Source organism: Gadus macrocephalus, chromosome 11, assembly GCF_031168955.1.
Source record: "Gadus macrocephalus chromosome 11, ASM3116895v1".
In the NCBI taxonomy this organism is placed as follows: Eukaryota; Metazoa; Chordata; class Actinopteri; order Gadiformes; family Gadidae; genus Gadus; species Gadus macrocephalus.
In genome coordinates this window covers 7,751,044-7,774,957 of record NC_082392.1, presented here as the reverse complement: position 1 = coordinate 7,774,957, position 23,914 = coordinate 7,751,044, and the positions used below count along the sequence as shown (strand labels likewise).

General features: G+C 45.1%; 2 protein-coding genes and 2 long non-coding RNA genes across 5 annotated transcripts; 2 read left to right on the top strand and 2 right to left on the bottom strand.

Annotated features, from left to right (window-relative positions):
* Window positions 1-31: 31 nt before the first annotated feature.
* On the bottom strand, window positions 32-4,894 carry zgc:92606 (uncharacterized protein LOC100000242 homolog). Its single transcript, XM_060063968.1, has 5 exons — window positions 4,699-4,894; window positions 4,141-4,230; window positions 3,594-3,672; window positions 2,065-2,183; window positions 32-397 (listed from the first exon to the last, which is right to left on the bottom strand). Exons 2-5 carry the CDS (start codon window positions 4,228-4,230, stop codon window positions 332-334), a joined length of 354 nt encoding a protein of 117 aa, XP_059919951.1. The 5' UTR covers window positions 4,699-4,894; the 3' UTR covers window positions 32-331.
* Window positions 4,190-5,710, top strand: LOC132466979 (uncharacterized). The gene is made up of 2 exons (XR_009527931.1): window positions 4,190-4,327; window positions 5,656-5,710. It is a non-coding gene; the product is annotated as an uncharacterized LOC132466979 (long non-coding RNA).
* arhgef5 (Rho guanine nucleotide exchange factor (GEF) 5) lies at window positions 5,373-16,916 on the bottom strand. Of its 2 annotated transcripts, none has more exons than XM_060063962.1 (15): window positions 16,325-16,916; window positions 11,692-15,735; window positions 10,942-10,987; window positions 10,733-10,782; window positions 9,622-10,028; window positions 9,046-9,206; window positions 8,787-8,939; window positions 8,312-8,441; window positions 7,880-7,954; window positions 7,665-7,754; window positions 7,152-7,294; window positions 6,755-6,898; window positions 6,573-6,643; window positions 6,237-6,341; window positions 5,373-6,066 (listed from the first exon to the last, which is right to left on the bottom strand). In XM_060063962.1, the coding sequence occupies exons 2-15, from the start codon at window positions 15,713-15,715 to the stop codon at window positions 5,924-5,926; spliced, it is 5,742 nt and encodes a 1,913-aa protein (XP_059919945.1). In that variant the 5' UTR covers window positions 15,716-15,735; window positions 16,325-16,916; the 3' UTR covers window positions 5,373-5,923. The 2 variants fall into 2 exon arrangements, with proteins under 2 accessions (XP_059919945.1, XP_059919946.1); XM_060063963.1 differs by having other exon boundaries at window positions 12,433-15,735; window positions 16,325-16,913.
* Window positions 16,917-17,340: 424 nt separating this feature from the next.
* On the top strand, window positions 17,341-18,020 carry LOC132466973 (uncharacterized). Its single transcript, XR_009527929.1, has 3 exons — window positions 17,341-17,517; window positions 17,688-17,896; window positions 17,936-18,020. It is a non-coding gene; the product is annotated as an uncharacterized LOC132466973 (long non-coding RNA).
* Window positions 18,021-23,914: the final 5,894 nt, after the last annotated feature.

Genomic DNA, 23,914 nt, shown 5'->3' with positions numbered 1-23,914 from the left:
TAAATAAACATGAAACAGACTTCAACATGTGTAATTCAGAAATGAAAGTTTTTATTTTTCCACAATGGTTCATCACATTAATTTACAAAAAAGATAATATTTGCATTAAATACAGATGACTGGGAGAGAGAGATGACAAATAAACTCTCCATAAATGGATAACTCTCTGTAATGGTTTTCCATTAGTCCCCCACTCAAATACTGTCAAAAGCAGGCCCCTGGGAAACCTTTCTGGCAAAGCGTACTTTCATCACAAGCTGTGCATCAGCCTCTTCAGACACTTCTGCCTCAACAGAGTCTCACTCGCGTGCGGTGTGTCTCCTTTCCGACCTCAGGCCCCGTAAACGCTCTCGTTACTGTAGGTCATGTAGAGGAACAGATCCTCCTCATGGTGCTCCTGGAACCAGAGGGAAGCTCTCATTAGCTGCAGGGCCGAGATCGTTTATTGGCCTGTGGCATGCGCCACCGCGACCACTGACATACCATGGCATATGCCGTTCAGGAACGGTAACTGCCGTTCTGAAACGGTAACTGCCGTTCTGAAGCGGTAACTGCCGTTCTGAAACGGTAACTGCCGTTCAGGTGGAACGGCATATGCTGTCCTGGAACGGTAACTGCCATTCCCAACAATGGTATGTGACACCAGCACGGCCGCCTCCTCCGTATAATTTCAATACAAGTATTGCCTTAAATGTAAAGCTATATATATATATGGTCTTCATTGACACTATAACACAACATAACGCCGTAAATAAAGGGATTTATACGTTTCTCTCGTCCGATCTATTGTTAGGATATTTGCGATCAGTTTGTTGTTGCTTTTGAAATGACAGATGCTTTTGAAAACAGCCGGACTTGCTCCGGTGACGGTAGTTAGCCTAGCCACCTAAACAGGTCTGTTAAAGGTGGCTAGGCACATGCCGCGGTGTGGTCGCGGTGGCACATGCCACAGGCCAATAAACGATCTTGCCGTCTCTCGTCATTAGACTGTTGTTAGGATGATCGATCACACACACACACACACACACACACACACACACACACACACACACACACACACACACACACACACACACACACACACACACACACACACACACACACACAAAATATCAGTTGCGATGGAGGTCACGATGTTATCAAAAAGTCCATACTTATTTTTCAACTACGTCTCCCAAATGAAACTTGTACGATGCACACTGCTATCACCTGTTACACCTGTTAAAAGCAAACAATATTTATCTACTGTAGTGCTAGTAAACATTGGCTTGCAGTGCTAACTGCTATCGAGATGAAGGACCAATACATATAACAGCCATAATTATAGGTTTATTAATGTAGATTACCACAATGGATGCAATAACAGGACTGTGTATGACTTAAAGGCACCCAGTGCAACTTTCGAGGCTTAAAAATAAACATTCAATTTCTAGTCTTTTTTACACGTAGTAAGTTTCAATAACTCCATACCATTACATACCGACATTTAAGCAGCAAAGATGAGACGTCGTTGTGTGGTGAGAACTGATACAAAATTGATAACAACAACAATGCCGCCATTTTCTTTATTTTTTGTAACCTACAATAAATAAAGCAGGCTTCCAGTCAATGGAAAAATGGCTTCTCCCCACCGGCGATTGTTGTTGTTTACGATTTTCTATCAGTTCTCACCACACAACAACGTCTCATCTTTGCTCCTTGAATGTCGATATGTAATGGTATGGAGTTATTGAAACTTACTACGTGTAAAAAAGACTAGAAATTGAATGTTTATTTTTCATTGAATGTTTACATAAAGTTGCACTGGGTGCCTTTAAGTCAAATGAACAAAAAACGAATTGTCGGAATGGTGATGGAAATGTAAAAAAAAAAATGGGGATCTCACCCCAAAATAATCTGTACTTTGAAAAGTACTACCCCAGGAGCAGGGAGTTTTTATCAGGGGGTAAAAATAGTGCCCCTAGAACTTAAGAGTTCCCTCAAATGTTCCTACATCCTGGGGAGAGTAATTGCAGCTTAAGATATAGAGAGGGGCACACGTGAAGTGAGTGGGTCGAAGGTTACCTCATAAACAGCTGAGAGTGGGGAGCTGGACGGAGGGAGAGAGTTGTTGACAAAGAAGAAGAGGGCTTCTTCTGGCCGCATGGACACACGCTGACGAATGAGGAAGGACAGCTGGCCCACTGAACAGACACACAGAGACACGAGGCATGAAAAAGAGGTAATTATCTTCCTCGAGGCTCTTGCATTACTGTAAAGAGGAAGTTAACACATTTCCGATGTCTCAAGAGATACAGCTTCCAAGAGAAGGAGTTAACAGAAAAAGACCTACTGCCGTGAATAACTTCCTAATTTTTCTACGAAAGGAGAGGACGTGGTCACTATCTGAAGTGAACTTCCCTTAAATATAATCAGATGATATCAAACACCAAACTACCAAACTACGACCTACAGAATAATTAGTAGTAGTATTTAAATACTATATATTAATGTTTAAAAGTTATGAATCAACGTTTAAGTGCAGTGGCTGCTACGTCAAAAGTCAAATCTCTTTGGTAATATTTATTTTGTAATGTAACATATACATTTTTACTTTCTTTAATACGAAAAGCCTCAATATTCAAGCCAAAGATTAAACTTCAGACCAAAATTGAAGAATGGAAAGAAATTTCATATCTTCACGCACAAACCATTTTTTATTGATTCATTTATTCTGTTTTAAATGGTATTACTTCATTAAATTATTCCTTATGAAGTTAGTATTGTAGATTGTGTGTGTGTGTGTGTGTGTGTGTGTGTGTGTGTGTGTGTGTGTGTGTGTGTGTGTGTGTGTGTGTGTGTGTGTGTGTGTGTGTGTGTGTGTGTGTGTGTGTGTGTGTGTGTGTGGCCTAAATTGTCAGCCCCCTGTACTGTCCACGGAGCTGAAACGGTGTGAGCTGTCTGTCTGTCTGAGCCGTCTGAGCCGTCTGTCCTAATTCCATTCATGCTTCATTATATTTTTCCATGAAAACCACAGGAAGGTGAGAGCAGGTAAAAGAGAGGAAAAGAGCGAAGGGGAGAGATACGAGTTTGAAAAGTGGTTGTGCTGCTCCCCCTGGAGTCCCTTCTCACACACAAGCCAGCCTGGCCCTTAAGAGCTGCCTAACATGGAGACTTTCCTAGCACTTATTGTATTATTGTTGTGGTATTGTAAATTCTTTGATTTTAAAATGGACAGTAGCAGTCATTATTTAGTTCTCTAACACAATTGTATTTTTAAAATTAATGAATATACTGACCAGAAAAAAATATTATGTGGTGACCTACCCTGGCCATATCTTAAAAGTCATATTGGCACAATTTGTTTGGAAAAAAACACTGTACGGTAAGGTAGGCTACTAGCGCAGTTAATAGGCATACTTAGCACAATAAGGACTGTTGCAGGTTCTTACACCACCTCAAATGTTAGGCCCCTGCAGTTTTTAACTGCCCCCTGAATCAGCTCATCCTGGATCCCTGGTGTGTGCGCGCGCGCGCGCGTGCGTGCGTGCGTGCGTGCGTGCGTGCGTGCGTGCGTGCGTGCGTGCGTGTGTGTGTGTGTGTGTGTGTTTCACCTGTTAAATCTGATGGTACTAGATACTTCTTCTTGTCCAGGTCAGGAGCCCGTGACCTCAGTGCCCTCTCCACAATAATCTAGAATATAAGGCAGAACAGGTATAATGGTAGACTACCATTATTTGACAGAGGATATGCCATGATCCAATCAGTTTTATCTTTTTAAGTGTTAGTTACCGCTGTACAAAAATGGATTTCAACAATGTTGTAAAACAGGTTGTTGTTGATGTCATTAAAAAAGACAAAGGAATGACTATGATTAAATTAATTGGATGATATTGGTATGAATGAACTGTATATCCTTTATAATTAATATAAAAATGTGGTTTGGAAATATGATACGTGATAAATGCTGGGGCATTTCCAAACAAAACTATGTCTACCCATAATGACAAAACATGTGATGATGATTACTAAATAATAATGACTTTCAATGCTCTTATGCTCCCACGCTGATGGCGGTGATCTGACGTCGCAGTTTCAACACGCCTGTGTAATCGGAAGCGTTTCGTGTATGACGTAATGCTGTGGGGAATGCGCACTGACCGGAACCTTGTCGGGGTGCTTGGCCCGCACCCGCTCTCCCTCCGCTCTCCTCACCTCCAGGGCCACCGTTCGTTGATATTGACTGCCCATCTGAACGAAAGGCAATCATGAGGTCACGATCGTCCCTTTTAAAAGAGGATAGAGGCAACAAGCACATAGTTCGTGCTGCATATGGATCCAACAGGAGGTCGATACCCCATACCTCCACCTACATGTGTTACAACTTCGAGTATTATGAACTATAATTATAAATGTTCCCTTCTGTATGCAACATTACACAACGAACCACTAGTCAGGTCGATATCGATGTGATTAAGGTCAGTGGAACCAGCAGTGAAGCCACGTACACACACATGAGTCCTGCTACACCTCGCACAACAAGCCTTTTAAAACACGTTTAACGGTGGCCGTACAAAACCGTTTGGCTTTCACGTTATCCATGCTTATAACAAATAATTTTGTATGATTGTTATTCCCAAAAGACTAACGTTAGCCAGCCTAATAGCTAACAAAGACGTAACATTGGTAGAAACTGGCGAATGTAACAATAAACGTTACTTTTGAACGATCGATGTGATCTTTACGAATGCCGCCACAGATATAGGTTTATTCCTGCCGGTCCTCCGCGCTTTCACAAGGTCTCCAGGGGATCCGTTTGATCAAAACCTGGTATAAAAGTCCAACGATGAGATGTGTTTATAAGATGTCGATTGCTCTCTCGTTCTTCTGAGCAGAAACAACAAACGTCAGTAACGCCCTTCCACTTGACATATCACCAATAGGACACCGTCTTTTAGATAGACAACACCATCTGTCCAATAGAAACAAAAGGAAGGCGGTGTCTCGGTTTGTTGACAACGAATTCATTGGTTAGATGGTTCTGTTTAGAGACTCGGCACGCCCCTTTGTCCCCTGCTTATGCTTGAGTGATCGGGTAATCTACCAATAATGAGGTGGTCGAAACTGTCATATATCAAGGGTCACACCCTGTGAGTCGGCCTCAACAAGCCTACGTGCATCGTACACATTCTTGGTTAAGACTGAACAACTTGTCCTGTAAATAGTGCCTTAACGACGTGTCATTGTTCATGTATTTTTCTTACCTATGTTTTCATAATAAATGTGCTCAACAACGAAAGACTAAAACACTGAATAGCAGAAGGCTAAAAATAAAGGGCATATATACATACATCATGTAGTCTTTTATAAGTGTGTTCATTCCAAAAACAGTATTTCATGATTGAGAAGGCTTTAATTTACATATTTCATGAAATATATGTAATATAGCTCAAAATGTTTGATTGCACCAATGTCATTGGTTCATACTTGGCCAACATGCATTTTTTTTATATGCACAAATACAGATTCAAGACATAACGTGTGTGTGTGTGTGTGTCTCTCTAGTATTTTGTATCTAGTATTTTTATTAAAATATAATTATTCAAGAGAACATGTCTTTGTGAGTTCTTTCGTATTGTACTATTGCCATGCCCTGAAACAGTAGTTTTTCCACAGACCGATCCTGACTGCAGCACAGGCGCCATCGCTCATGATATATACTTTTCTTCGACTGTCAGCCAAAACCCCTGCTACATACAACCCAAAAGCCCAGCAACAACACTGCAATGGACATCGTTTGGTCGTCAGTCTGTTTCTCTATGAACAGAGTCTTTGGTGCCTCAGTGTCCTCCACATTTCAGCTAGCCTCCACAGATGGCCAGCTTGCATCCTATGCAGTGAATCCACCACAATCTCAATGAGTCCTATCCCAATGGGGTGTTGCTCACACGGCAGCGGTGGCCGTGGTCAGTTTGAGGGCGTCCTGCAGATTGCGTTGGCAGACTCCCGAGTTGGTGATGGTCTCTAGGTGGGATTCAGGCATCCAACCACGATGCCGGTCAGAGAGTTTAGTCCCCTCTACCCAGCCTGGAGGAGGGGGGAGGCAACAAATGTTATTCAACCATGAAAATAAACTTTATATTTTGTTTCGATGAGGTTTATGTTTCCCACACCCAAACCACAGCAGATCAACCCTAAAATGCTCCACAGAGTAATAATGACTAATGTAGAGATTGTGGAGGGCTGGATGATCTTACCATCGCCGCTCTGCTGGTGCACCAGTATGACGTCAGCTTTCTCCAGGGACAGCTCATCGGGTTGCTGAGTGATAAACGCACGTATACACTGCATCTGCGTAAAATCTGAACAAACACACACACACATTATTTTTAATTGTTGCTCATCTCGATTCAACAATACCTATATTGTGCAATTGTAAATAAACTGTTCAAATTGTATTGTTTTTAGTGTCTTAAGTCATTGTTTAATATAGTGTGGCATAACAATGTTTGCACAATTTAAACCCACATCATTTTAAATAAACTACTAACAAGACACTCGTCTTCTAATGTGTGGAAAATCTCCAGCATTACCTTGTGCAGCGGAGAAATCCACCTCAGGTTGGGGCCGGGATATAGCAGAGATCCAACGCAGCTTATCGTTCCTGAAGAAAAAAGACAGGCACATTAAAAACAATTGTCCTTGCATGGGTGTTTTTCTGAATCCAACTCTCACAGTCCAACTCAAGACAAAACACTGCCATGATGTTACTTACTGTGTGTCAGTTCTCAGCAGCAGGGCTTTCTGCGAGAGGTGCAGCCGGAATAGGTTCTTCTGCAGGGAGTGAAGCTTCACCCGACAGTTCTCAGCACGTAGGTCCGACACGGGGGAGTGGTCAATTACAGTGAATCTTCCCCCTCTGTGAACAAATGTATACACCATGATAAATCTCAGGGGACCCAAGGGAGCCGTGATCAAGATATTTTATAATAAATAAAAATTAAATAACAGAGTACAATAGAAACAAACAAAAAGAAAAAGTCACAAAAATAGATGAATGAAAACAATGAATGTTGCGGTTTACAAGGATGTATTACAACAAGATCTAAAAATACTTTACATCTACCCCAACTTGGGGGAATGGGAGGATGAGCGGTGACTCATGGACTCACTCTTTGTGAAGCGACAGCAGCAGATGGTCGTTGAAGAGGTGCAGGTAGATGCTCCTCTCCGTGTCCTTCACAGAGAACTCCATCAGCTCCGTCACTGGCCCCTCCCTCACCAGACGCCGAGACTGGCTGACCAGTGGCAGAGTCTGCAGGACACACACACAAGTAGTCTTTTGTAAGTGTGTGTAGTATTTTAAAAAATACAATAAATTAAGAGTTTATTCATATTGAACCTTTGCCAGGCCCTGAAACAGTAGTTTTTCACAGACCGGCCCGACTGCAGTACAGGCGCTATCGGTCATGACATATACCATTCTTTAACTGTCAGTCAAAACCCCTGCTACATACAGCCCAAAAGAACGACAATAACACTGCAGTGGACATCGTTTGGTCGTCAGTCTGTCTCTTTGGGGTTTTTCAGAGTCCTATAGGTGATATTCAATAAACACACACATTCTAATTCACTAAAATTAATGGTTGGGGGGGGGGGGGGGGGGGGAGTTAGATATTATTTACCTTGCACTCAAAGTCCACCATGGCGCTGAGGGAGACTAGGGACTCGATGCTTTTCATCTGGGAAATACTATCATTGCTCTCTTGTATCATCTAAGGAGACGGGAACAGAGAGAAGAAAATAAACAGGTTTAAATAAGAAGTAGCTGGATAAACAACTTTTATTGGGGTTATCGCAAAAGTGCCCAACCCAATTCCTCATATAGCATGTAACGTACCTTTTCCAGTAGTTTTAGTGCTTTGATGGCCTGCACCACCTCCTCTGTACCGGGGGCGGTCCTTTTCACTATGTTCTGCACATGAACAAAAACCATCCACAAATAAGATGATAGGCCATAGACCAACACATTGTCCGAAGCAGTGTTCAGAGTAGACATAGCACCGTGTGATCACATGTCTCTGCGTTAGCACCATGTTATTATGCAGTGTTTTGCTGTATATTGCAATCCAAACCTGGGCATAAAATATCTTACGGAGCAATACTTATTCAATGTAGGCATTTGTGGTACTTAAAATCCTTTGTATATTTCGGTGTACTGTGCAGTCGTTTGCAGAACATTGTGAGGTATATTTCAGTGTCTAGAGAGTCACATTAGTGATAACTCTTGTTAGTAAAACCCTGCTAGTGGATGAGGTGTGTATGGACCCACCTGGACCAGCAGCTTGATGCGTGTGATCCTCTGGAAGGGGAGGATGAGGAAGGAGCGCAGGGGAAGCCTCTGGCATACCGGACTCCTCTCCAGCTTCTCCACCACCCGCTTGAACCTCTGGTTTTCATTCCTACAACCAAAGGTCCCATCAAAGTCCCACTATTAATGGATATTCGGTACTGAAACCAAGCAATGAGTCAAAAGAGGTACTAATTATTAATTCACAGGAATTACAATTCATAGAGGAGTAATTGAAATGAAAATCAATCATCTTTCATCAATCATATTTTTTTTTCGCTGACAATTTGCTTTTCTCTACTGATCCTTTGTCGTACAACTTCCCGCAGGCTAAACCTGGGAGGGTCTTCAGTTGCAATGAAGTCATGTGTGAAGGCAGCTTTCAATCAGACATGCTTCTCTGATATGCAAGTCACAAAGCTTGCGCGATTCATCCCGTATTTGAGGGAGGACTTACATCAGCCTCTGGTAGGTAGCATCTTGGTATGACTGATTGGTGAGATAGGGCACATAAACCATCTTGAAGCGTTGGCAATGGCGGGCGATGACGTCACACACAGTGAACTGGAGCATGTCGGACTCCACCTTCTCCTCCAGCTTTGACAGAAAACTGAAAAAATATATATTTTAGGGTCACTTACAAAAAACAAAAACGTATGCACTTCATCATGGCTTGTTTTGCTTGAGGCAGTTCTTAACAATAGCAGTCATTATACCTGTGGCTTATGGCGCGGACATCTGCGAAGCGGGAAAAGAGCCAGCTTCTGTCCTGAGTGGTTAACAGCACCCCCAGCTGTTTAGACTTGACAAAATGCTCCACCACGATGTCCAGACTGCGGCAGTACGACGCTTCCGAGGTGACAACCTCAAACCGCACCTTGGAGTAGAAGCAGAGGGGTGGGGGATTTTTTAGAAGTTATCAACAAACTCTCATGACGCAACGTTTAAACAGTAGGATGTGAATCATCGTAGGCGTTTCTTCTCCAGAACTCTAGGGTTGTGAAATGTTTAACTGAACAGACAAGACTGTCGGTGCGACAAAATCATGTTTTAACCTATGATACATGAACATGCGCTTCATCCAAGGAACCTTTAAGGGTATTTCCCAAATTACATGAAAGTGTTAAGAAATAACAGTAAAATTCCATTGATGATCCTCTAGGTAACTGATTGTTACTTTCGGAAAGTCTAGTGATCGCCAAAAAGTACTCTCATTTATAAAAACGAAAAAGGAAACCGTAGGTCTGATATGCCGGACCAACGTATTGATAACCTACTGCCACCACCCTCACCTCTTGCAGACGCCTCTGGTCCTCCGAGAGCTGCCCCAGCTCTGTGCTGTTGCGGACCGCCGGCAGGTCCTGCCACAGCGAGGTGGACTGGCCCAGGGAGATGGAGAGGCGCGGGGACGGGGGGCGGGGCTCGGCCTTAGGGGTCTCGGGGAGGGGCAGGTTCTTGGCACTGCCGCTGCTCCGCGAGCTGGACAGCGAGTGAGGGTGAGGGACGAGTGGGAGCGGGGGCAGGGGCCTGCTGGCGGGGGCAGAGGGGGGAGCGGGAGGAGCCGAGGTCGGTGGGGGTCCGGGCGGCAGGGGGCCGGCGGGGCGCTCCGCGTGGACAGGCACAGCGGTGAAGTGCGACTGGCGCAGGATCTCTATGTTCTGAGCCTCCTCGCTGTACTGCTGGTAGAGCTGGGCAGCGTCTGAACCGAGAGAGAGAGAGAGAGAGAGAGAGAGAGAGAGAGAGGAGAGCGTGAATAATGTTGCAGGGCAGAGGATTATAGTGAGCAAGTAAAAAAATAAATAAAAAAAAAGAATCGAAAAGCAAAAGGGACACAGAGGAGACGGGAACTGGTTAGCCAAGAGGTGATATTTGCGTTCTGCATTCCTTTGCACGGACTTGTTGGAATGCACGGTTGCAGTAGGGTTTTCCACCTTCTAGCAAGAATATAGCAAAGCTTGCAGGGACCTGCCTATGGCCCCAGAGAATGCGTAACCACACATGTACTTCAATACAGAGAGACACAGCCTTGTGTGAAGCATAACACATATTGCTTAAGATGGTTGCTCCAATTAAATGGAGAATTGGAAAAAGTCAGAGAAATTATTCATTTGACTTATTCATTTGTTTACTCGTTTTAGTTTACGTAGCGATAGCTGTCACTCAGTAAATTGAGAATGATGAATTACAAACAATAAATGGTTAAGTAAGAACTCTGATGCCATGATCACAGTGCTGCAGCAATTAAGATTCATTTTGTTGCTTTGGTAGTTGAATGACATGTTATGCATTATGATGAAAAGCAAATGAAAATACATCAATAAAGTTGATGAAAAGATCTGAATATGGGCTATACGTTTTCCATGAGGTCATATGTGATCAGTGCAAAGAAAGACATCCACTTACTGAAAATCTTGGAGTTCCTTTTATTTCTTCCAACTTTGTCCAAAACATTCCTGTAGTTAAGGAAACACAGTCCAAACTTGAATAAGTATGAAAACTGACCATATTCAAAGCAATCATGAACAAAAATCATATCCAAGTCTAAACATATACATTTCACTATTGTAGATGCCCAATGTATTAAAAGGGACACAAATCAAAGTTTGGCTCACCTGAGGTCTTCTTCTCCCCAGGTTTCGGAAAAGGCACTCTCCTCGTCTGCAAGAAGAGAATATCCACCCATCAAGTTGTCATACAGATGCATTGACAGCCCTGCCCTATGTTACAACTGGATGTGTTCAATAAGTGAAGCACCTCGTAAAGTAAATCCAATAAGTAGCTGCAATAAAAAAAAGTAAAAAAAAAAAAGTTATGATACAAATATCCAAGCAAATTATTAACCCAGCTAGGAGCTTCCTAACAACGAAAGATTCACTTGATTAGGGTTAATGTGTTTGGCATGTTATCACTCTGCTACCAGGCTCTATAAGTCACCAGTGATATTCTGAAAGTGAGAGATGTAAACTCAGGTCTTATATGTATTGCCCAAAACAATGCTGGTGTTTCCCACTGTCGTGTCTCCTCCCACCACCGGCAGCTTCTCGGCTGCCCCACAGCTGTGACGCAATTTGGATTTCTGAGAAATACATCGTTTCAAATCAGTGCACCGGTGACAGGATAAGGTCCAGACCAACACTTGCTGGGAAAGCTAGCACCCAAAACGGTAACATGCAGACTAGATAAACCACTTGATAACTTCTGTGGCAGCGTAAATGTGAGAAAGGGGTGCCTTCGTAGATAACATTTTTATTAAGGATTTGAAGTGTGATTCATGCAAATGATGAGGCAGCATTAGTTGATATTGATTTGATCCCAGCAGCCTTCAATTTCAATTTCTCACACACCTCCCATTTTCTTATTACCTGTGGCGGAGAAAATTCTGGTTCTGCGGTCCCTTCCAACATCTCCTTCTTCTTCCTCCTCCTCCTCCTTCTCCTCCTCCTCTACATGCTCTTCTTTTCTTCGCTCGGTTGTTTTGCGGAATCCCCCTCGTCGCGTGGGCCCCTTGGTGCCCAGCTCTAGCAAACTACAGCTTCTGCCCACCGCCGCGGTGGCTTCTCGCCCCTCGGCCAGCTTCCCTACCTCCCCCCACTCCCTCCCCTGTTCCTCCTCTGACCCACTCCCTCCATGCCTCAACACAACAACACTGCTCTCCTCAGTCGCCTGGCCCTTTTCCCCTTTCTCCCCCTCACCCGGCCCCCCCACACCCTCCTGCCCTTGGCTGTGCTGGGCGGTGGTGGTCTCTCCATGGAGGGGGTTGGCATCCGAGTCATAGTTTAGACAGGGACAGCTGCGGGGCTTGTACAGCGTGTTGCTCACAGAGAGATACATCTCCACCTCCTTTGCCCTCATGGCCTCCTTATGCGCCATCATCTCCACCTCATTCCTGCCGTCCCCCTCCCCTTCCCCTGACCCCCCCGCTGCCCCATCGGCCAGCTGCGTCCCGTCAGCCCTCGGGTTCTGGGGGTCCCCTGCCTCTCCGTCCACATGAATCTCAGGGCCCTGCACTACCACGCGTGTGTCGGTATGAGTGTATGCAGCGTTGATTCCATGCATGTCTGCGCACGACTCAGCATGCATGTCGCGGCGGCTCTGCGCCCTACCTCTCAGCTCCTCCGACTCCAGCGGCTCCGTGTTCCCCTCATCCACCTCTGGCCCTGAGTCTTGGTCGCTGCCCAGCGACTCTTGTCCGTCGCCGGAGGTGGCTGTGGTGTCTGGCTTTGTGTGTCCCTCTAGTCCGGCCGCCTGGTCCCCCACCTCAGGCCGGGTCGGCTCAGCCAGGTTCCCCGGTGAGGACGGGGTGTCTTCGTCGATGCCACATTCCTCGGAGGAGCCCAGGATCTTTCTCACCACGTTTTTGGCCCACTTGAGATGTGGGGCCTGGGAGCGTCGCTTGGCCTCCTCCTCCATGCCCCAGGCCCCGCTCATGCGGACACGGATGGACACCTCGTCCTCCTCGTCCTCCTCCGCCTCCCCTGGCCTAACGTCCTCAGGTTGTGTGGTCTGTGGGTGGGTCGGAAGGGGCACCGAGTTCTCCTGTGAGACCACCACATCACCACGAGTGTCGGCGTAGACCCGGTCGGGCCCCTCCTGGGCCGGGCTGCTCTCCGGCAGACCTCTGTACTCGCTTTGTTTGTCTCTCCACTGCACCAGGAGCTGCTCCGTCTGTTCATCCCTGCTCACCGCTCTGATCTCAGCGTAGGGGTGCTCGGGGTCCCTCTCCGTTCGGACGCCAGTTTCCCGGTACTTGACATCCATCAGGGAGGCAGACTCAGCAGTGTAGGAGCTCTCATTGCTCGGCGAGGGATCCTCGGTGGGCTGGCTCCTGGTGGAGTCTGGTGTGTGCTGGTCATCGCTGTCATGTAGTTCTGTAGTACGACTGAGAACAGGATGCGTGTCATGGAGGGGCTGTGCTGCCGTTTCAACATCACAGGGCAGACGGCTTCCTGGCACGTTGTCTTCCACTTTTTCCAGCTGATCCGTCTCGGATGGCTCGCTGTGCTCCTCCAGCGGCTCCGTTTGCCCGATGACACAGAACACATACTTGGGGGGCATCTCCGTTCCCTGCGGTGTGGCTTCTGCTTCTTCTTCGTTTTCCTCTTCTTCTATGACATATTCTTTATCTTCTCTTTGCCTATTGCGTCTTCCCATTTCTTCTGCTTGAGGGCCATGGTAAGAATGTCCATCTTCCCAGAATTCACTGCAGTCTTCAAACTCCTCCCTCTCGTCTTCCTCATCACCGCCACTCGAGACGGTAATAAAACCGTCCTCTCCAGATAACACTTTGTCTCTGCCTAGGTCCCACCCTGTCTCACTTCCTCCTTCGCTCTCTGAACGTGTGCAATCGCTCCCGGGATCTCTCTCACCCTGTTTCACGCCATCTTTCACGCCCCCTTGCCCGGCGTCCCTGAAACCCCTTCTTTGGGCACTCAAAGGAGACTCCATCACCTCCTTTTCCCTTTCTGCCAAGAACTCCTCTGCATCTACACTGACACCTTCGGTCTCTTCTTTGGGGTCTCTGGGTCGATCAACCTGTCGTCCTTCCTCTGATAACCTCCGATAGGGCTCCTCTAGTGGTCTCCCACGTTCCTTCCCCCCCTCTATACCTGACCTCCTCTCTTGCCCCATGGTTTGGTCTGTAAGCCCGGTTCGCGCCTCAACAAATTCATCTTCTAAAGAGGAGTCTTTGCTACATTTCCTCCTCTGTGGCTCCAACCACATCCTCCTGTGCTGCGGCACAGGGCCCGTCCTCTCCCCTCGTCGCTCGGCTGATCGCTCTGATTCATCAACGCATCGGCTGGCTTCGGCCCTGCGCCGATCTCGCCCAACATCTCGATCGCTTTCCGCCGTGCTTTCACCCTCAGACTCCCTTTCCTCATAACTGTCTTTAGTCCAAGTCCGTCTGATCTCGCTGTCTAGATCACTGCTCCACTCACCGCTACTCTGGTCTCGGGGCAGTGCCTTGGGGGGCGTTTCACTCACTGGCTTGCCTGCGTTGCCTGTGCCTGGGTCATACTGCCGTGGGTCTGCTGGTCTTTCTCGTCTGTCCCTGTACCTTCTCTCCTCCTCCGCTCTTGCCCTGTATTGTCTCTTCTCCTCCTCCTCCCTATACCTGTGTCGCTCCCACTCTCGCTCGTCACTTGCCCTCCGTCTGTCCTCTGGCCTCTGCTCCTTTCTGTCTCTGACAGTAGTATCTGACCGTCTCGAGTCCTCCGCAAAGTACCTCTCCTTTCTCCGGTCCCTCTCTCTGTACAAGTCCCTTGTTTTCTCAGAGCTGATGGCCTGGTCTCGCTGCCTGGCCTCTCTGTGCCTCTGCCTCTCGTCATCTCTGTATAGAGGCACGTCTCTGCCCTTATTTCTCATATGCCGTTCGGTGTCCCCCTCGCTTCGGCTGTGATGGGATTCCCTTTCTCTGTCCTTTGCCCACCGTTTCCCTGCTCCTCCATCACTGTCTCCCTCGCTTTTTGTGTCTCTCTTCCCATCTCTTGTCTTTGCCCTTTCCCAATTCTCCCTCTCACTCTCAAAATACCCCTCTCTGTCTCTTCTGCGTGGACTAGGCGCTTTACTTACTCTGTCTCCGACGCTTAGCTTTGATCTTTCTCTCTCCCTTGCAATCTCTCTCTCCCGCCGGTCCCTCAAGTCGCTGGTGTCCCCTTCCCTCTCCCTCCTTCTTTCTGGAAAGCTGTGGTCTGGATCTCTCGGTCTTTCCCTTTGCGGTGCCGGCCTCTCCTCCCTGGTTCTGCCCCCGCTCGGTCTCCCTTCGTCTTTGACCCTGGGTCTCCCGCCATCCCTCTCTCTTCCTCTGTACCTCTCTCTATCGCCATGCCTCTCTGTTCGCCGAGCTCTGTCCCCTTCTCGCTCCGGTTCCCGTTCAATCTCTGTTCTTCTTGGCCGTTCCGTGAGCGCCTTCCGGTCCCTGTCCATCTCCTCCTCCCTTAATGCAGTCATTATTTTAGCTTGCTCCCTGCTGCCGTTTCTCATTCGGGGAAATGTTCCACCTTTCTTTGCCACTTTGTCCAGGTCATACTCTGAATACGACACCAGTCTTCCATTTCTTAATTTCTCCTCCACTTTCTCCCTCTCTCTCTCCATCCATTCCCTCTCCCCCCTGGTTCCGGGTCCTGGGACCGGCTCCCTCCCCGGGTACCAGTCCATCGGTTCCTCGTCTTTCCTCTTGTTCCTAGGGTTCATTCGCTCCGATTCTCTAGCTCCCCTCCGCTCTTCTTCTCGTAGTCTCCCCCTGCCTCGGTCGCTGGGGCCTGTGGTCCCGGGGGGTCTCTGGCTGGGTTCCCCGGAGATGCGTGCATCTGATTGATGGGGAAGGACAGCTTTGTTCTGATTGGGCTGCGTGTCAAATAGGGTCCAACTGGGCCGTTTGGTCCCCATGGTACCATTATCCGCAAGTCCTATGCAACAATGAAATACTCATTAGAAATGAACCAGTTTGTGGAAGAGTCTCTATAAATCAAGAATAAAGCTGCATGCATTAAGAGTGACATGCATTAGCGCTTGACAATATCGCGGTTATAAACAATGTAGTTGGCTGTCTCCTTCAGCTACCACTACTTCGACCAGTGTTGCGTCAACAAGTATGCCCTTTGCTAAACATTAGCAGTATTGAAATATCATAAAATAAATATCACTATTAATATTTAAAAACATTTTAACTTTTTTATAATGTGCTAATAATGTAAAATAAACATGTTTTAAAATTTCAAGCAGTGTTTCTGCGTCAAACCAGATGCCCCAACACAGCATGCAGTTACTCAGTAGGAGTGCGGGTGGTGGCGGTTGAGAGAGAGATAAGGTGCGACCCTTTTTACAATGATCCATGATTAAAGTGTTGTCCTGCAGACCTACCAGCATACCAAAGAAAGACTTTTACAAATGTAGTATCCTACCTATGAGACATAGTCCAACAATTGTTTTTTACCTTGATCGACAAGAAAGAAAATAAACAACTCAAACAAATAATATAAAATAGCTGAAACTAACCTGAATGCAGTGGTAGCAAGGGGAGTTTCTGTATCCCCTCTGTCCAGTTCAGCGAGAAGACATTGGCTTTCAGAAACCACAGCTCAAAGGTTAGTTTGTCATAAAACGTTCTTCTATTAAAAACGTGTTTGATGTAAAAAATAAAAATAAACACATAGGCTACAGTGTGCCTGAAACTAAGAGCACTCCTTAATTTCCACTCTTACTGCGTTCTTTTCATTATCCACGACAGCCCTCCTCTGCGTCTCCTTCCTTGAATTCCCAAACAAGTTTCAACAGATGACACTTATCTTCCCCTCCTTTCCCTCCCGTGTCTTGTCTTCACAGCCCGCGTTGGGAACGACGTTTCGCATGTTAAATTAAGTGCAGGGTTGGCAGTACGCCTAAGGACAATCGAGCGTTCCCTTCCCCATTAACCACGGCAACACTTAAGTAGGAGAACTTAAAAGTAGATCAATGTCCTCCAGTTTCTTTTCCCAGCGGTGACACAGGAAGTGAACCTCCAGCAGGTTCACTTTCTCAGAGATTTGATTGGTTGATATGCAGTAACCGGGTGTGTCTGTGTAACACGACAGGTAAGGTCGGTGATCGTGAGGGCGAGCGGGGGGAGGGGAGGAGCAGAACAGCGCATAACACATTCACCGACACGCACGCTAACACATCATCGCATTAATTTTCATTTGTCAGCTGTAATTTTACCACGAATAAATACAATTTATAGGAGGAACTTAAAGGAATACTTCACCCATTCAGAACCGGCGTTCTATCATTCTAAAATCGCTGTTGTAATATAAAAAACTTTTTTTCCCTCAGTCTAACCCAGTCTTCCCTTGGCCCAGCTTTCCTGATCTAATTTTCTCCCGAGATGACGTCAAATGCGACATTTGACGTCATCTCGGCAGAACTTTGCTTGCCTGTTAGAAGACGAGGACGAGGACTACAAACCTGGTTCCGCAAATTTATGAGCCCACCAATAAGGAATGAGGGGGGGGCGGGAGCTTGCGTACGAGATGTCCGCCTTTGTTCTTCACCGCAAGAACTAATTTGCAATGTGAAACAGCCTAAAAGGATTTTGAAAATCGATTGTTGGATTTGGACATTCAGGGCTATTAGTACGAGCCAGAATACAGCCAGGAAGAATTTACACAAATAGAGGAGGAGGCTGCTGCGGCTGCAGCTGAACAAGCTTGCCTGTTACACCCTACACATACACCCTCACCTCCCACTCTTGTGAAGCGACCTTGAGTATCCTGAAAGGCGCTATATAAAATCAATTTATATTATTATTATTATTATTGTTGCCGAGGACAAGGAGCCGGAGCGCGCCGGTTTGCTCTGTTCGCCTATAGTCGCTAACATAGAGTCCCTGTGCTGCAGCGAATTTCAGCGATGCCAGTTTATTCTAGAATAAATGGCTGAATCTGGCGAGGACAGGGCCATGTGTGCAACCTCTCACCCAGGCTTTACGCCTCATCTGAACAGTCGGGTATTGGATACATATTTCCGGACCCAGAAAGTGAACTGGAAACGCCAGCCAAAGCCCGCCGGGAGAAACAGACGTCTGAGCATAGAGTAAGTGTTTTTTTACACATTGTTCTCTTTCTTTCTTAGACAGTATCGGCTTCCTGTGTTGTCCAGGCCATCAGAGCTAATTACCCAGCACAAGATGGGCAGTACCGTGGCTACCAGGAGACAGTAGATAATAATAATAATAATAATAATAATAAATGAAATTTATATAGCGCTTAATATGGTACTCTAAGACGCTTAGATGCTCAAGATGAGCTGTGACTATTTTGGCTCTGGCAAAGGCGCCCTACACGTTTTATCTTTGCAAATAGCTCACATTTTTTCATGAATAAAACTTCAAATTCATGTTGGTTGTTGTGATTTGTTTACTAACCCAAGTGCTGTTATACTAAAGTGGGCCTACTGTATAGGATAAACACTTATTCAAACTGGGGAGAAAAGGTTGAGTACAAATACTTGATATGCTGAGCTACTGTAATTAGCAAATGTTTTTATGCTGTACAGTAATATACAAATTATGCGTTTGAAAGAACGAGGGCAGAAGTCTAAACTAGTCAACGTATCACAGGGACATGTTTATACAAAGTTTGCTCGGTCCTTCCCCCTCCAAACGGAAACAGGCGGGCAGGGCAGCGGGCGCAATGCACTGTGGTAGTTTGAGGATTTCTTACTTTTGAGCCAGAGAGACACTTTCTGCCTTTTCTCAGGCTAGGATGAACCTATTTTTTTTTGCACATTTATAATACATAGAATTATTTACTTCATATAACCTTCATATCTCCATCGGTGAAGTATCCCTTTAACTTATAGGCCATTACAGGGTGGGGGAGGCCGGTTAGTATTAATTTGTTTTCAATCTGCAATCTCACCAGTAGATGTCACTAAATCCTCTACTCTTCAGCTTTAACTTTAAAACTTGTGGCTTAATTGTAGCTTATTGCGTTCCAGTTCAGTGTACAAGAGGAGAGCACCAGCATATCAGCGTTCAGTCTATTTCTTTGTTTTGTCGTCATTTTTGTGAGAAAAAAAGAAAAGACAATGCCGAAGGGATTTGCCCTTCCTGCCAGGTATATGAATTTATTACACGGCTCTTCTCAATGGTGTAGAACGCTCCATTCACTTGCATGGGCCTTTCCGACTTCCAGCGGTCAATTATCTTTTGATATTTGACCGTTGCTAGGCATATATTGACCGCTGTCAAGGAAATTCGATTTTTTGCCTCTGAATCACATCTTTCGTACCACTCCGCAAGTAGTCGGGTAACTTATCAACCCCAGCATATCGTTGAAAAGCGACATCCACGTCTTTGGCAAACTACTTCTCTGCTGATCAACATAAATTGTAAAAAGACATACCGTGTGAAGTTATCTTTTAGTTTTGGCAAGTAGTCGTGTTATAAGCGGGATAATATATAAAACAATGGTCATTAGTAAAAATAAGCTCCTTCAGGGCGAAGCAAGACACCGCCGGTTCGCGTCGGTGCCCGGTTCGCCCTGTCGGGGCTCATTTTCCCAATGATGACCGGCGTTCGGCATTCAGAAAACCCCTGCAAACAAAATACTCATTGTGATAAATCATGATTGGTTCAAATAATGGGTAGACTGATCACTCACAGGCCTATTCCTATATGCGGACACAATGTGGGCCCAGTCTAGCTCTTTATCTCAGGATAGAGCCCATCCAACTCCATAGGAAATTGTTCTTACCTGTAGCTTAAAGCCGTTTTTGGCGAGAAATGGCAACAAATTGTAAAAGTGAAAAAGTCTTATACTCCTACTTGCATATCTTATCGGGATAGGGCGGTATATGCTACGTTTGCTTACAGTTTATAGTAACCAGTCTTGGCAGTTTTCGCCCTGCACCTGAAGACTGAAAAAAACATGGCCATCGACTTCTACTTTATTTGCCCCCTAGTGCTGCCATATCCTGATGAGGTGTGTGTAGAAGATGATAACCACAATATTCACAGAATTCTGTTCTTTGTAACTTGGTTCAAAGTTCTGGATTCTAAATACTTCCTATGGAGTTGGATGGGCTTCTTTCCTCAGGTAAGCATCTCAAGTCAGACTAAGAGGGGGCCATGCTGCTCCGAGAAACAGTTAGTAGAAAATAGTTTATAACTGAATACGTTGTCGAGAAGCCTAATATCACAAGTAGTTCACCCATTTTAATCTCGTCATTTAAAACAGGCAGGAATGTGAATGATTGGTCAATAAAATAAAGAATGGTTGAGTAGGGCAAAGTTAAAACTAACAAAATACAAGACCTCTCCCTAACCCTAACCCGTTAGCTGTGATTGATTACTGTGATGGTGATTGACTCAGTGGAGTAAAAGCGTTTCTTTCTGTTTGCGACTAGCCAAATAACATGTTGTTCCCGTTTATCATTCAGTTTTAAGAAAAAAATAAATCAATTTAATTCCTTATTTCCAAATGACGGTAACACTTTATAATAAGGTGCCATAATAAATAGCAAACTAGTCATTACCTTACCCTTTGTTAATATTTGTTAATTGTTACTAAAATATCAATTTGGCACAAGTTAATAGTTTTTTCATCATTTATTAAATATTAGTTGTTTGCAGAACCCTAACCCAACCCTAACCCTAACCCTAACCCTAACACACTGCCCTAACCCTAACCTAACCAGCGACACTATGTGGTCAGTGAAAAAAAACTATTAAATTGTGCCAAATTGATATTTTAGTAACAATTAATAAATATTAACAAAGGGTAAGGTAATGACTAGTTTGCTATTTATTATGGCACCTTATTATGAAGTCTTACCCAAATGACCTTTCCCAAATGACCTGGTGAGCTTGTGAATGATTGAACAAGATTCTATTTTTGAACCACTGCCATAAGAACTTAGGCCTAATATTTCTGACCAACTACTGATATAATTCAACTCAGTATACGATATGACAACAACGCCATGTCATTAAGTATTATATACTGGTGATATTCCCAATCGAGAATCCCCAAACCCCTTAAGGAATAAGTAAAAACGAACTTTACTGTATATATGATACCATAAAGTCCTACTCACAACACGATAAGTGTTGGTGATTGTCTACAATCAATAACAGGGCTTGGTTAGTGTTAGGGTTAGGGTTATCTGGGGTTACCGGTTACCTGGCCATCTGGCCAGCGGGCACTTCCCCAGCTCAACATCGTCCTTTTTTGGCAGACGACACCACTTTCTTTTTCTTTTCTTGTTTTACATTTAGTTCTCTGACGGCTCCTCAACACAAGTCCTCCTAGTTTTAAATCTTCCCAGTTAGTTAAAGGTTGGGTATGGGATTTGCGAAACGCCAGCAGATTTTGAAAATACACAACTCAAATGGTCCTACCCCCTCTCCTCAACGCTGACTCTGACTCCACCCATTCCAAGTATATGGACGCGCAATCATGCACGAGCGCGAACACAGATGCGCGAGAACGAGCCATAAGTTAGCTAGCTCCAGTAGCTACCGCAGGATAACAACAAACAGAAGCTTGCTCTGGGTCACGAGCTTTGAGTACGTGCACGAAGGGGTCGCGCGCGGGGAGCGGGGGAGGGGGAGGGGGAGGGGGAGGGGGAGTGCACTACGACCGTCCAATGCCACTCGGTCTGGAAATCATTGGCTGGAGTTTTTCGAGCCCTGCCCGTTCCACAGATGATTGACTTGTTTAATTTTCATGTCAGTACTTCTAACTCAGTGGCTGTAAGTGGGTTATGATAAGGATTTCAAGTAATTTTGCAAAAATTGCCAAAAAAGAGAATTCCCTACCCAACCTTTAAGATAAATAACACAGACATTGTCAATTGCCTTTCATAGTCATAGAATATTGCAATTTGACAGTGGCGTAAGTGGCCATTAAAGTGCTATAATATTTATGCCCCCCTCCCTACTGCCACCCAATAAATACCTATAATAAATGTATATGGCTCTAATTATAATTTGATCAAATAACCTACACTCATAAGTTGAGTGTAGGTTACTTGAACATAACAATTGCCTTACAAATGTTAGGGGTTCTGGCATACAAATTCTAAACCTATGGTCTTGTTTTGAACATATGTCGTACACATGACTGATGTCTTGTCTGAGTTGTCATGCAGTGATTCAGATCTTAGTTGATCAAGTATTGCCAGCAAATGCTGTTATGTGGGACTGCAGTCTGTTACGGTCCGATCTGGGTCAAAAGGCACCAGACCTGGTGGTCAATGGAGTTCATTGACCAGGTCAGGGATCACTCTAGTGGCCAAAAAGGCCACCAGTGTATTTCCATGTTCATTTTTTTATGACTGGGAATGGATTAGGGATTGGGAAACTTTGGAATGGGTGAAAATAGTTATGTTTCTTTACTTCAGAACTACAGAAATGTATCTATAATTGCCTTCAGCGTGCTGTGACAACGGCAAACGGCCAAAGAAATTGTCACCCGCACCCCAGCTTCCCGCAAATCCCTCTCATTACTGGCAGCTCTTATAAGACAAAAAGAGCAGGAAGTGAAGATAATCATTGGCCAAAAAAAGACACTCCCTTCAGACAGATGCTTACAAATGAGCCAAACTCATGGATATGTTGGCTGCAGGATGGTCTGCGGGTGGGCCAGGGGTTCTGAGAACCGCTGGACCCCTCTGGTGCCGGCACACATGATCCTCAAAGCAGGGCGCGCTTTGACATGAGCCTGGGCGCAAACGATTAGGATGGGCCGGTCTGGGCCAAAATGGGCCTGCAGATGGGAATTTACTTTTTAGATTGACAGCTCATTTCCTATGATGCTAAAAGCTTTTATGATTGTGAAACGAATATACGAGTGGGCGTCCATAGCATTCTAACCACAAAAATATTGATAAGGCGCCATCAATTTAGTACTCCTACTCCTGTGAACAACCTCAACTTAGCAGATCGCTGGCCCACACACACTTGAGTCACATCCTATGGTCATGTCATAGAAACATCATCATCATTTCACAGTCTTTAGGGCAGAAGTTGAAAAAATTTAAACAATTAAATGCTAAGTAAAAAAGGTGATGTTACAATCCAAAATATTCAATATGGCAAATTGTATTCATATGATGAATTATTTTACAAAAGACCACTGAAAGGATGTAGGATACTTATGTCTGTATAGCCTAATGTTGGACACTGTAAGGCAATATAATACTCCCTGTGTGATTGAAATAGCATGTGAATTGTTTGATCTTAGTGCTCATAGTATTTCCTCAGAGTATTTAGCTCATTCTTCCCACTTAACTTATTCTCCTATACTTGTTTTGTATGAAGAACAAGCTATTTATAAGCTCATTCTGCAAACAAAAATATAAGGTAATTATAAATAGTTAATTTTCCACAGCAGTTTGAGCGGTTGTAAGTGAATGCATATTTGGAAAGACTCAACAACGTTTTGAATTTAAATGAGACCTGGTCATTTCAATATTTACGAGTCCAAACTAGTGTAGCCCCTAGAGAGAACAGGTTCTCAGTATAATGTTAAATTCAACGTTATTGACTTCAGACTGTAGCTCATCATCTTTGGCCTCTCTTTCTCGGATCAGTAATAGCTCGATTTTCAACTAGGCTACCTCAACATCACATCATAGGCATTCCCCGTGAATTAACTCAAAGTCCAATATGATTCAGTAGTGACCTCATGGTACAACCATGATTAGGCAGTGATACCAGGCAGCAAATCATCAAATAACTTGTCAGAAGAGAAACAAACAAACACTAAGCGGTAAAGCTGGAGCCCGACGTGTCTGTCCACACGGTGGCGCTGTTGAGCCGCACCGCCGCTCCCTTGGAAAGCCCCCTGGCGGCTCCTCAGTTAAACACAAACTTACGCCGTTTTTCCAAGTTCAACCGTAAGCAGGGAGATTGAAGAGAAAGGTATGGGACATTTGTTCTTGTTTACAGATTCCCCTCTGCTATGCATCGTACCGGACAAATACAAGGCGGTGGATCAGTTAACTCTTGCTCAATCTGAACACGGTGGTCCAGCAGTGTTGCCAGATTGGGCCAGATTTCCCGCCCAATCTGGTCCAATCTGGCATCACTGCCGCCCAGTCACG

Coding starts and splice junctions, on each gene's coding strand:
- arhgef5 (XM_060063962.1), bottom strand. CDS start 15,715: ATGGGGACCAAACGGCCCAGTTGGACCCTATTTGACACGCAGCCCAAT. Junction 9,207..9,621: donor ACCAGAGGCGTCTGCAAGAG/GTGAGGGTGGTG, acceptor TTCTACTCCAAG/GTGCGGTTTGAGGTTGTCAC. Junction 6,899..7,151: donor CTGCTGTCGCTTCACAAAGA/GTGAGTCCATGA, acceptor ATTTGTTCACAG/AGGGGGAAGATTCACTGTAA.
- zgc:92606 (XM_060063968.1), bottom strand. CDS start 4,230: ATGGGCAGTCAATATCAACGAACGGTGGCCCTGGAGGTGAGGAGAGCG. Junction 3,673..4,140: donor AGCACCCCGACAAGGTTCCG/GTCAGTGCGCAT, acceptor CTTATATTCTAG/ATTATTGTGGAGAGGGCACT. Junction 2,184..3,593: donor AGTACCATCAGATTTAACAG/GTGAAACACACA, acceptor GTGTCTGTTCAG/TGGGCCAGCTGTCCTTCCTC.